The sequence below is a fragment of the Thalassophryne amazonica genome, chromosome 9, assembly GCF_902500255.1.
Source record: "Thalassophryne amazonica chromosome 9, fThaAma1.1, whole genome shotgun sequence".
NCBI lineage: Eukaryota > Metazoa > Chordata > Actinopteri > Batrachoidiformes > Batrachoididae > Thalassophryne > Thalassophryne amazonica.
Genome location: NC_047111.1, coordinates 46,700,510 through 46,714,009, shown reverse-complemented (window position 1 = coordinate 46,714,009; position 13,500 = coordinate 46,700,510). Strand labels below are relative to the sequence as shown.

The 13,500-nt window shown below is 40.3% G+C and overlaps 1 protein-coding gene across 1 annotated transcript in view; it reads left to right on the top strand.

The window, feature by feature from the left end:
• The window catches only part of pdlim4 (PDZ and LIM domain 4), a 122,072-nt gene that overhangs the window by 41,171 nt on the left and 67,401 nt on the right, over positions 1-13,500 (top strand). Inside the window, exon 3 of the mRNA XM_034177992.1 lies at positions 7,586-7,667. Coding sequence (XP_034033883.1) covers positions 7,586-7,667 — 82 coding nt within the window. The remainder of the gene's footprint in view (positions 1-7,585; positions 7,668-13,500) is intronic.

The window sequence follows — 13,500 nt, the reverse complement described above, 5'->3', positions numbered from 1 at the left end:
TCCCAAAACGAGACGTCCTACATTCTTTATGAATTCCATCCCGACGTGCAGCACAGTCCACTGCAAGAGCTCAGCTCAGATGTATGGAAAGACATTCATGCCAATATTGTCTGAAAGGAAATGCTTTTGACAATAACTATAGATTTTGTTTATTTCTATTTATGTCCAGAGATCAAGGATCCACCATGTAGAGTTTATGTCCAAAGTTTAAGGATCCAGTGACCAATTTCACATTTATTTACTTTAAGACTCAATTGTTGTTCAATTTCAATTTAATTGGCTTATAAAGTGCCAAACCACAACAAAACCTGTCTCACGGCACCTCACATACAGTAGTGTTCAGAATAATAGTAGTGCTATGTGACTAAAAAGATTAATCCAGGTTTTGAGTATATTTCTTATTGTTACATGGGAAACAAAGTACCAGTAGATTCTCTCAAATCCAACAAGGCCAAGCATTCATGATATGCGCACTCTGAAGGCTATGAAATTGGGCTATAAGTAAAAAAAAAAAAGTAGAAAAGGGGGTGTTCACAATAATAGTAGCATCTGCTGTTGACGCTACAAACTCAAAACTATTATGTTCAAACTGCTTTTTTTTTTTTTATCAATCCCGTCAATCACTAGTCTTTAGTTGTATAACCACAGTTTTTCATTTCTTCACATCTGCGAGGCATTAATTTTGTTGGTTTGGACCAAAGATTTTGCTCGTTTACTAGTGTGCTTGGGGTCATTGTCTTGTTGAAACACCCATTTCAAGGGCATGTCCTCTTCAGCATAAGGCAACATGACCTCTTCAAGTATTTTGACGTATCCAAACTGATCCATGATACCTGGTATGCGATATATAGGCCCAACACCATAGAGGAGAAACATGCCCATATCATGATGCTAGCACCACCATGCTTCACTGGCTTCACTGTGAACTGTGGCTTGAATTCAGAGTTTGGGGGTCGTCTCTCAAACTGCGGCCTTTGGACCCAAAAAGAACAATTTTACTCATCATTCCACAATATACTCCTCCATTTCTCTTTATGCCAGTTGATGTGTTCTTTGGCAAATTGTAACGTCTTCTGCACATGTCTTTTATTTAACAGCGGGACTTTGTGGGGGATTCTTGCAAATAAATTAGCTTCACACAGGTGTCTTCTACCTGTCACAGCACTTACAGGTAACTCCAGACTGTCTTTGATCATCCTGGAGCTGATCAGTGGGTGAGCCTTTGCCATTCTGGTTATTCTTCTATCCGTTTTGATGGTTGTTTTCTGTTTTCTTCCAAGCGTCTCTGTTTTTTTTTGTCCATTTTAAAGCATTGGAGATCATTGTAGATGAACAGCCTATAATTTTTTGCACCTGCGTATGTTTTCCCCTCGCCAATCAACTTTTTAATCAAACTACGCTGTTCTTCTGAACAATGTCTTGAACATCCCATTTTCCTCAGGCTTTCAAAGAGAAAAGCATGTTCAACAGGTGCTGGCTTCATCCTTAAATAGGGGACACCTGATTCACACTTGTTTGCTCCACAAAATTGATGAACTCACTGACTGAATGCCACACTATTATTGTGAACACCCCCTTTTCTACTTTTTTACTAATAGCCTGATTTCATAGCCTTAAGATTGTTCATATCATGAATGCTTGGTTTTGTTGGATTTGTGAGAATCTACTGATACCTTGTTTCCCATGTAACAATAAGAAATATACTCAAAACCTGGATTAATCTTTTTAGTCATAGCATTACTATTATTCTGAACACTACTGTAGAACAGTTCAATATAAAAAATTAAAATAAATAAAAATTTAAAAATTCAAATACATAATTAAAAACATAAGTAAAAGAATAAAACGGAGAAAACCTGTAAAGCCTACTTTAAGTACACAAAAAATTCACAAGCGGTATCGATAAGGGAATCGATAATGGTATCAATATCGATACCCATCCCTAGTCTTAAGAAAACCAGCTGTAAAAGTGAGTTATATTAACAATCGTTATTTGTTTATATTGACTCGCTCTGAAGATGGACTGCTGAGGGCTGCAGTTGAACCTGAAAGGTTGTAATGCAGTATTTGTGGTAAACCCTTTAAATTAAAGTGGAAAGTCTAAACTCTTTCACTTGTCGTGATGGTGAATAAAGGCAAAATTTAAAAAAAATTCTGTTACTATCCTAACATTTATTGACCTAACTGTACACATTTCTAAATGAGTAGCTGGAGGATTGAAATTAGAGATGCCATTGAAGAAATTAGGCTGGTGCTGTTCACCCGTGTTCTGTTGATCATTTTTCATATGGATTAAGAAATAGAGTGCACCTACCATACAGTCAAGTGTCTCAGATAACTGTGCCATTGCAACATAGCGTGAAAGACAAGGTAAATGTCCTCAGTCTGCAGTAGTCTGATAGAAAATGGCTCATTTGGTATAGCCTCATAGCTCGTGGTACTGTGGGTAATACATAATCACATTTGAAAGTTTTGCCAGGCTATGGAGGCTCAAACTGTTCAGACTATGTCTGAGATTTGTCAGATGACAAGGACGAAAGGAAATGTGAAAGACTGATAAATGAAAAGATGCCAAATGGCAGAAGATGGAGTTAGAGATGATCAGTATTGAACACAAGGATCCTGTTTCGACCCACACAGTCTGTTGTAATCCTCCACATACTGATTTCATAATGGAAGACTTGCTGCAGTCATTAACAGAAATTAGCAACACATTCTTTCTTTGTACTGCTGTTTACAACTCCAAATCAGAAAAATGTCAGACCAGTATTGAAATCACACCCCAAAACCACAGTGATTCATGTTTACTCAGACCTCTGTCGTTGCAGACAGTATGAACCACTGATATTTCATGTTTGGTGTCGTCAACTTAATTTCTTTCAATATACATCCATTCCTCATTTAAGGTCTGCAACACATCCCAAATGGGACAAGGCATAGGGTTAGGATGTGTATGACGACTGTGACAGCAGAGAGATGCACACTAGGAATGACAGGTGTGTTCAAGGTGGAGGTGTGAATACATTAAGTATCGCCTGTGAGCCCCTTCTTGTTTGCAGTGGTGATGGACAGGTTGATGAATGAGATAAGGCTGGAGTCATCATGGACTATGTTTGCAGATGACATTGTGATCACTGAAGTGGAAGGCCATAGAGGTTTATGGATGTGCTGAGGGAGGACATGCAGGTGGTTGGCGTGACAGAGGAACATGCAGAAAATATGGTGAGATGAAGACTGATCTCCTGTGCAAACAAGAATCACTTGTATTTGCATATTTTTTATTTTTTGTCTTTTACCTAGCATCTTGAAGCAGCCCTTGCAGTTTTGTTGGACTTGTATTTCTTTGTTCTGTACAATGATAGTAAAAGTATTCTATTCTGTGCCTGCCTCTAAAGGGAACATCTGAAAGAAGGATGAAATGATTTGCTAAAATGTTTCAGCTATAACCTGGAATATAAACCATTAAAAAGTGGGACAGGTACACTGAAAATGAACTGGGAAATATAATGCATATAAGTGAAATGGCAGGTAAATCGGAAGGGGTTTCATTAGCCCTCTGGAGTCATTTGGTGTCAAAAGTCCCATGACTGAATTAAGCGGTCCTCCCATCAAATTCCCCACACTTTCAGTTTCAGTTTGAATCTTTGTTGAAAGTGCAGACTTCAACCTACATATAGTTATTCATTTGTTGATCGACCCAGTAAAACCTGAATAATGATTAATAATTTTTGCCAGGCTTTTTCCCGAATTGTGTTAATGTATGTGTGCTGCAGTGCTCCATGCGATTGTCCAGCATGTGCACTCGCATGGGAGGTTTGCTCACTCTTTCTTCTCTCTCCTCAGACAATTACAATGTGAAACAAAACCATGACTTACCTTTTGGCTTTGGTGTAAAAGCAAATCCCAGTCATTTGGTGGGAAACGCACAAATGACTATGGAGCGCTGGTCTCGCATTTTGCATGGAGTCACAGACAGCAACGTGTCCAGAGGTTGAACACGTTTGGGGTTCAGTGTCATGCTTAAAGGCACCTTCACACTTGGATGTTGATGGGGCTCAAACCCACCCTTTGGTTTCTGCACTTAAAAACCTTTAAAACTGTTTTGATTTGAGAAATGGATTATGTCCATTACTATATATTTCAACTGTGTGATTATCTCCAGTTTTATAATGATGCCTGATGACCTAAATAGCAACCAGTGGTCTCTTACTTTGGGGACAATTTTACTGGTGGAATATTTATTACAGATATCCTGATTGTGGAAACTGGAGTTAGGTCTTACAGCTTTTACCTTTTTTAAATCTGATAAATTTAACTAAAGTCACTATGTAGGTTTGTGTGTTTACTCTAGCTTTGTTTCGAATGCACAGTGTCAGCGGAATGAACAGGCCATCAATGTGACTGCTACACCTAAAAACCACAGTGCACATTAACACTCCATCTATTGATATTCTGTACCTGCTTACTCCCATTAAGGGTCACGGTGGTGCTGGACACGATTCCAGGCTACCCTGGACAGGACGCCAGTTTGTCGCATTGCCACATATAGACAGACGAACATATTCACACCTATGGTCAATTTTAAAGTTTCCAATTCGCCAAACATGCATGTCTTTGGATGTGGGAGGAAGCCGGAACACCCGGGTGGATCATTAACATTCTCCTTTGCCTAAAAAAATTCAACAAAACTATTGGATTTGCAGAAATCAGTGCATGTCAGTCTTGCTCTGTTTGATAAGCATGGCGCCAATGGCAGTGCTCCATTGGTCAGTGCATACGCTGTGGTCTTGCAGAGGTGTACATATGAAAGCATTTCATTCTTTCATTTCATGTATGCACCAAGACCAAGTTTCTGATGGATGGCACATGATATAATCGTGTTACTAGCCAATGTGGTAGTGCTTTCCAGACATGTTTTTCCTCATCATCATGTCAGTTTTTCTCCTAAGGTGGTACAGGCACATAGCCAGAGGAGTGAGGGGTTGAAAACACCCCAAAAGTTTACTTTTCAAGGCTCCCCCCTCCAGTGTGTCTGAAAGTGTAATATCTTGGACAACACAAATATTTGATAGACTTTATCAGCACATACTGGGGGCAAAAAACAACAACAACCCTGATTGATACATCTCTATTTCAAATATGTGCCTGACATTGTGTTGTACAGGATGGCTATCAACAACCAGTTCCAGTTGAGAACTGGTTTTGGATTTTTCAGTCTTTTAGAATTTTGTCCAGTCTCACTCCCGCCAATCAGTCCCTGCATATTTTTTCTGATAGTTCTAATTTGCAAAAACCCATGTTTGACATCACATCTGATGCTATTATGCCAAAACTCTGCATCTGTCAACAAGGAAAACAGCTGCAATGATGCTAAAAACCTGTGTAGGCCCCCATTTTCCACACGAGAAACTGATTAGGCATCAAAATGTCAATTCAAAATGAACTTTGTTACAATGGGGTGTTTGTGTGGTCACCATTGAAACCAACACTCTCACAGTACTGAGGCTTTAAGTCCTTTAGTTATGGAGGAACGGATGCTGGGTGTGGGTTAAGGTCATCCTACTCAGAAGCTGTTGGCTCGTCTGCCAGACACTTGGCGCCCCATGAGAACATCTTTGATAACACCTCTGTGGCTGATATCTGAACAATTGCGTCAGTTCTGCTACTGTGCCAGCTGCAGTTGGATGATCTCACCTCTTTAGACATCATCTTCCCCTTCATGGGGTGACAAATGCAAGTGCACCAGTCTACTGCCATCAGTAGGTTTTTTATGTTTCTTAGTAAAGGGATAGAATGAAGAGGAGGTTGATGAAGGGGCGTGTGAACACAGACTCATTGTGCACATGTTGTCCATAGTGATGTCATGGTGGTTAGCCTTTTGGAAACGGGATGTTTTCCCACTTACCAGTTCATGCCATGGCAACAAGTGCCAAAGAAATTCCCATTGGAACGTCTTATAATACATAGAAACTGAATATACTTGATAATGGAGAAATAAAAGTAATAGACACTTCTTGACACAAAGTTTCAATAAAACATTTTGTGCTCTCTTAAAATTAGACCCAATTGCTAGAGTCGGGAAGAAAAATTTACAGGGTAATAAGTGCATTATTGATGACAGTAAGTCCATTTTAAACTAATGTTGAATTGCTGAAACTCTAAAGAGGTGGAGAAAGTCCTGAGATACCAGTAAATCAGTAATCGCAACTTTGAAAATATTCTGGACCAAACTGTAGTCTGGTTTTTTCCAAGTAGATATGGAATTGACTGATTACTTATCGCTGTACCACAGAGGGAGAGCAAGATATACTGATGCCTCTACTCAGTCCAATGTTACCCTGTGGACTGTGTAAATCTGCAACTTGCCACACTTACACAGATAACCTCAGTCATATTTTCTCAAAGCTTGTATATTATAGTCCTTTTCAACAAGTTTATAGAGGTATCAGACTCCTCAAAACATGTCATTGAAGTTTCTTCCTAAAACTCTACTCTAATCCTGGATTTTAGCATGTCTATAAACCTCTCTGTTTCGGCCCTGCTTAGAAGAAGCTGTTTGTGTCTTTAGCTTTGAATACAAATGAGCTGTATCTGACCACACCCCTCTCTGGAAGCAGTGGTAGTTGAGAAATGTGCAAGAAATGCACCCATGTATTTGTAATGTTACTCACTTTAGCCCCCATGCTAGCAACAATTGAACAGATTATCACGCTACATGCAGAAAAGCAAGATGAAATGGTACAGCTTATTACTCCCAAGATTGAAGTTGGGACACGGACAGTCATTACTGATGCTTTATCTTCAGAACTGCAGCATATTCTGCATTGTAGTGGACCTCATTGAGAAAGCAGTCTGAAGCAAAATGGTTAGCGCACCTCTTAGCGCATGCAACACCTCTTAGGAGTTGTGGCTACATTTCCATCAAAAATCAACTAATGTGTTTGGTCTTTAGATACTCGGGCATAAGGGCTGAGGGGAAAAAAGCTCATGTGCTTTTCTCACACAATCGGCATGGTGGTGTTTTGTGTGTTTTATCCGAGTCAGCATTTGCGAGACTACCTCAGTCTGCAGAATGAACACCTTAGTTGGGGGAGCATTACACACCTAGAGGTGTTATTTCCTCAGATGACATCATCTAGGGAAAATCTATGATTAACCTGAGTGAGCACACATTTTCTGAAATGTAGAACAGACAAAATGGGAGGACATACTTGAATAATTTGAGGTTTCTAGATGAGCTGGGGAAAAAGTAGTTTGTAAAACTTAAGTGCATTTTTCCTCATGTGACCTTTAAATTTTCTGCAGTGCATGGTGTGAAAACTGCAACTACATAGGAGATTTTAGTGGAGACAGAGTGTTTCTTCATCTTTCCAAGCTCAAAGTAATTCAGAAAGGATTAAACTAAATGTGTTTACGGTCAGTTTTGAATTCCTTTATATTTATTCAGATCCACTCAGGATAATGCCTTTTTTGAGTAGCGACTCTGTGGAAACAAGTCGGCAAGCATAAATTTACAGTTGTCAGCACTGCGTACTGGTGTTCACTGACACACTCGTCTCTGTCTTTCATGGGTTTTGTCTTTCAGATCAGGATCAGGAGACAGAGTGTGGTCGCCAACACTAAGTGAAGATGGCAAGACAAGCCCTTACATGGATCCCGACTCACAGGTAAACAATGCTTATGCGAAATTAAAGAAGCATAAGTCACAGAGATTCTTGGCAGTTGAAATTCACAGCTGCTTAGTCGCTGCCAGAATTGAGTTGCTCACATCTGGAAAGGCAGAATTTCTCATCCTGTGAATGTTATTGTTGAACTGCTTCAAATTGGGTCAGGCTCAATAGAAAGATCTAATCAAGAAAGTCAGATGTTGGTTTAGATTAGCATCAGCATTTTTCTTTTGAGAACAATTATAAGCACATGACTCAAATCTTCAACCCCATGTTAATGTGGGCTTATCTAATGCTCCAGTCCCCACCTTCCAAACTACCACAATGATCATGACGCAACTTTTCCTACCTTGGACAAGTTGCATGACCAAAACTATGGTGGTACATTTGTTGTTTGTGTGTGAGAAAAGATATGGCGAACAAGGTGTTTTTTTTTAATTTTCAACAAGTTAAAAATAAAAATCTGCCAATGGAACAAGTGACGCATCACTTAAGATTTCTTGAAATAAGGTCCAGAAATTGGTGTATGAAACTAATTTTGAGTAATGGTTTATGAGTGGTAGGGGGGTTTAACATCTTTTGCAAATAACACAGGAGATTAAAACTCATGTGGTGAGTCAAAAAATCTTGTTAGAATAGGATGTTTCCAAGCCTCGCTACTAAGATTTTTATGTCCCCATGTTACTGAAATTTTACTAATGTGATCCTTGGAACTTATTTTTTGCTTGTTTGTTTTTTGCAAGGCAACATTTCAGTCCATGAATTAAAAAAAAAAAGACAACTGGATTAATGAACAGACTCTGAGGTACTTGAACTCCTTTACTGGGGGCAAGATGTCATTCATTAACTGGAGTAGGCAATCCCTTGGTTTCCTGCTGGAAACATGGCCTCAGATTTGGAGGTGCTGATCCTCATCCCAGCTGCTTTACACTTGGCTGTGTGTAATCGAGTGAGTGTTGGTGGTCACAGGCTGATGAAGCAGAACCACATAAACTGCAAAAGTGATGAGACCTTGAGCCCACCAAACTGAAGACCCTCCTCGATACTACGCTTCGATATCCTGTCCATAAATATCATAAACAAGATTGGTGACAAGCGGCAGCCCTGGAGGAGACCACCCCCACCAGAAACGAGTCTGACTTGCTGCACAGAACCCAAACAGAGCTCTTGCTTTGCACAGATATTGCATGGCCCTGAGAAGGAACCCCGTCACTCCATACTCCCACAGCAAATCGCAAAGTATCTCCCGGGTTACCAGATCATACGCTTTCTCCAAGTCCACAAAACACATGTAGACTGGATGGGCATACTCTCAAGCCTCCTCCAGGGTCATTGTGAGAGTGAAGAGCTGGTCTGTTGTTCCACAACCAGGACGGAACCCACATTGTTCTTCAATCTGAGGTTTGATTATCAGCTGAACCCTCCTTTCCAGCACCCTGGAGATTTTACCAGGCAGTCTTAGTGTGATGCCCCTGTAACTGGCACACACTTTCTGGTCCCCTTTTGTTTTAAATATGGGGACCACCACCCCAGTTTGCCACTCCTTAGGCCCTGCCCCAGGCCTCCATGCAGTGTTGAAGAAACGTCTCATCCAAGATGGTCCCTCCACACCAAGAGCCTTCAGCGTACCTGAACAGATCTCAACTCCTGAGAACAATGCAGTCTCCCCCCAGAGCCTCATACAGGACTCCATTCATCAATTCCAAGAAGGCCTAATGCTTTGTACTGCTGATTAGTGCATATGCACGAACAACAATCCGCCCCCGCCATCTAAAAGTGCAGGGGGGACCTTCTCATCTACCGGGGTAAACTCCAACATAGCTCAGCCACGGACTCATGAGTAGAACTACACCCTTGGCAACTCTAGAGAAAAATAAGGTCCAATCCCTATTAAGGAGAGTGGTTCCGGAGCCGAGGCTGTGTGTGGAGGCAAGGCCCATCAGATCTAACTGGTAGCGCTCCACCTCGTGCACAAGCTCCAGCTCCTTCCCCTGCAGTGAGGTGATGTTTCACTCCCCCAGAACTAGCCTCTGCGGCCCGGGTCTGGTCAGTTGAGGCCCTCGACTTTCTCTGCCACCCATGGGACAGCGCACCCGACCTCAGCGGTTTCCCCTGCGGGTGGTGAGCCCACAGGATGGAGATGGAAAGTCTGTGTTGCTTTTTTGGGCTGCGCCAGGCTGGGCTCTGTGGCAAGCCCAGCCACCAGGTGCTAGCTGACAGGTCCTCCATCCAGGCCTGGCTCCAAAAAGGACCCTGGACTTTCTCTGGGCCAGGTCACGTTTCCACTTCCTCATTTTTTGATGGAGTCATTGTGAACCATTCTTAGTCTGGCCCCTCACCGGAGGCCAATTTGTCCAATTGGAGATTCTACCAGGACCACGAAGGCTCCAGACAACACAGCTGTTTGGTTCATAGAAGCACAAAAATCTCTACCACAATAGTCAAAGTTCCCAGGGAGGCTCTCATTATGGGTCTCAAAGCTCATGCAGTTTTGTTTTATTTTATCTTACCATGTGTTTGTACCATCATCATTCACCTTGTGCATTAATAAGTTGTCATTTAGGATTTCTTGGCTACTGTATTTGATTGAAATGGTCTGCTACCTCCTGCACGGACAATGAGACAGTTCACATCTGGGGAAAATGAAGGAAGAATGCAAGCTGTCAGACACAAGTCTTTTTGTCTATTTTATCATAAACACAATCCATGGAAACCAGCACAACACTTGATCTGTAAATTGCAAGTACACATTTGCATGCTTATAAATGAGATAATGCTGCTCATTGTTGACTGGAGTGGCTTTGAAATAGTGTCTTGATTGTTTTCCTGTCTGGCAATCTGCCAAATAGATGTTGGGAACGTGATGCACTTGAATAGATGAACTTTTCCAGTGCTGGAAGATTTGCTGTGTCCATTTGTCTTCTGTTGTGTTGTGGAGTCGGGCCTGAGCTTGGTGTCTGTACACATTTTTGTGTAAAATGGGTGGAACAGAAATGATGATCTGAAGTGAAATGAATCTGACTCATCAATGGGAGTCTGACTTACAGGAAAGTATTGGTTTCAGTAGTAGAACAAAAGTGATAAAAAGTTTCAGCATAATGCCTCACGGACAACTTCTCAGCGTTTTGTTTGACACATCAAAGAATAGTTTCTCAGGCTACACTTATTCTGAGATTCCCAGTCTGTAAATTAATGCATTATGCAGTTCTGAAAAATATCTTGTAGTACTACTAATGGCTTCCATATGTGTAGTTGGATTCTTTAATGTTTGAGGAGTGAAAACTTTTATCACAGTGAATGTGCCACACTTTCTAGAGTGTGTGTGTGTGTGTGTGTATATATATATATATATATATATATATATATATATATCTTTTTAAACTAGAACTTCTGTGACTTGTATACTGAAAAATTGTTGTTCTAATAACAATTCATGTAGGACTTTCCCAATAATCAACAAATGAAACAAAATGCACTCTGTAACAAAAGAATAAATGCCAACGATAAAAGTACATAGCTACAACAATGTACAAAAATCCCAAATTGAAGGGTTGATTGAAAAATAAGTACTTGTGTTTTCAGTGCTGTGGTCCAGCAGTTATGTTCATTTGCAACACAATACATGGTCCATTGCATGTTTATTTGCCTATGTTGCTTATTCTTTACCTTTAAGTCCTTATGAAAAGCAGCAGGGGCCTCATGTACAAAGACTTGTGTGGACTTTCTACTAAAACATGGCGTATGTCAAAACCCTGAATCTGGCGTAAGCACAGATATATTCAGATATATGAAAGTCCAGAGTTTAAGGATCCAGTGACCAATTTCATATTTATTTACTTTGAGACTCAATAAAATGTTGACATAGAAAACCTATAAAGCCTACTTTTAGTACACAGAAAATTCACAAGAGGTATTGATAAGGAATCGGATTGATAAGCGGAATTGATAATGGTATTGATATTGTTAAAATCTCAATACCCATCCCTAGTCAGATAAGTAAGGACTAGGTTGAGAACCACTGTTTTAGATGACTCAGTTCCTTCTTCACCATATCCATATGTTAAATCATTCTGGTCACTGCAGGGTTCTCACCAGGATTTTTTTTAGCAGAGTATTGTAATGGAACATCTTAAAGGCGGGTGTTCCTGTGCTGCTTGGGCTCTCCAAATAGCTCTGGCCTAAGCAGCCAGAGGTATTTGGTATACATGTACCAAATAGATCTGGAATGAACTTTTAGACTGATATTTTTTTTTTTTACCTTTTTACATACCATGTTTCCAAAATATTGGAAACTCAGATACTTAAGCTCACAAAAACACCCCAGTCATGAGCTCACAACATTTATTGAAACTAAAACAGTTACATGTGCATTTCTATGATAGATTAGATTAAAGAATGCTCGGGCAGTATTGTCAATTCTGCTTTTATTCATCTTGGCCCAGTTGTTGCAAGCTGAGTCAAAGCTGAATGTTTCTGCCTCACATCCTTCAGTAGGAATCATAAGTAAGTTGTCCAGGGTTTCTTTTTTCAGTCTGTTTCCGTAGGTGGTTTTGACCTTCTTCATAGTGGGTAAATCTCAAAATACTTGCTGTTGAAATAGGAGTTGCAACAATGGTTGAGGCCACAAATCAAATGACACCTCTTTCCAAATGTTGTCATACAGACAACAAACTACAACTGACCACCCCCCCCCCCCCCCCCCGCCCGTACAACCAGAGGACTACAAGCAATAAATAAAAAGTTAGATTTTATTCAAATAAAAACTCCCAAAAATTGTTTTTTTCCCCCATCTAAGTGCTGTATTACAACCAGAGGGAGTTTATTGATGTGAGTTTGGTAGCACTCTAAGATTTAAATAAAATGTTGAGATTTTATTCAAATTTATTGCATTAAAAAAATCCCTGAAATTGAAGTGCTGTAGTACAACCAGAAGGAGTTTATTGTGTGATGTGAGTTTGATGGCAGCACAAACCATAAATGTGACATTGAGTTTTTATCAAAGCATTTCCTTTTGCTGTGGTAATTTTGTCTCATTTTGGAGAAAAAAAAACTGTTTTGGTCACTTGTAGTTTGTCTGTATTACAATGTTTGGAAAGAGGTTTCATTTGATTTGTGGCCTCAACCATTGTTGCAACTCCTATTTCAACAGCAAGTATTTTGAGATTTGAAAATGGTGACTCGTTTTGAAGTTATTGGTTCTGGAAGGTCGGATCTGTGAATGTCTTTTGAACTTTACTTGGCAGAGAGCAGCACGAAGAGGAGTGAGGTTTAATCAGTCACGTCCCACAACAACACATGGAGCATATTATTTCCTTTACATGAGGGACAGCAACTTCAGTTTACGAACCAGCAAAGCAGGAGATAATAATGGTCCAGTCCACGCTAGAGAACCATGTCATAGACTGCACCACGACAAAGGCACGTTAATGAGGAACGAATGGAAGCCGCCGGTGTGAAACGGTGGACGATTCTCACTTCTTGTCCGCAGCAATAGGAAAGAGTCCCGGTAACGACTTTAATCAGCAGGAAGGTGAGTCATGACTGATATCTTTAAATGGCTTTGAGGAAGATTGTGGATTGTATAAATTGTGGATCCGCTGATTATGAATCAGAAGCGGTGAGTTCACATTCAATGTAGAGAAATGATCATTTTCCCACTACACACCCGTAAACAACATAATGCCCCAATTGCAGTGTATCTTATTTATTTTTTTTAGGCAGTAGCATAATGGGTCAGTCCTCTGTTATAAGGCTAGTGATAACTATGCAGTGCTTCGATCTCACGTGGTGCTTTTTTTTTTAAATAAAGGGTTACAGATTGTTTACATCTTGA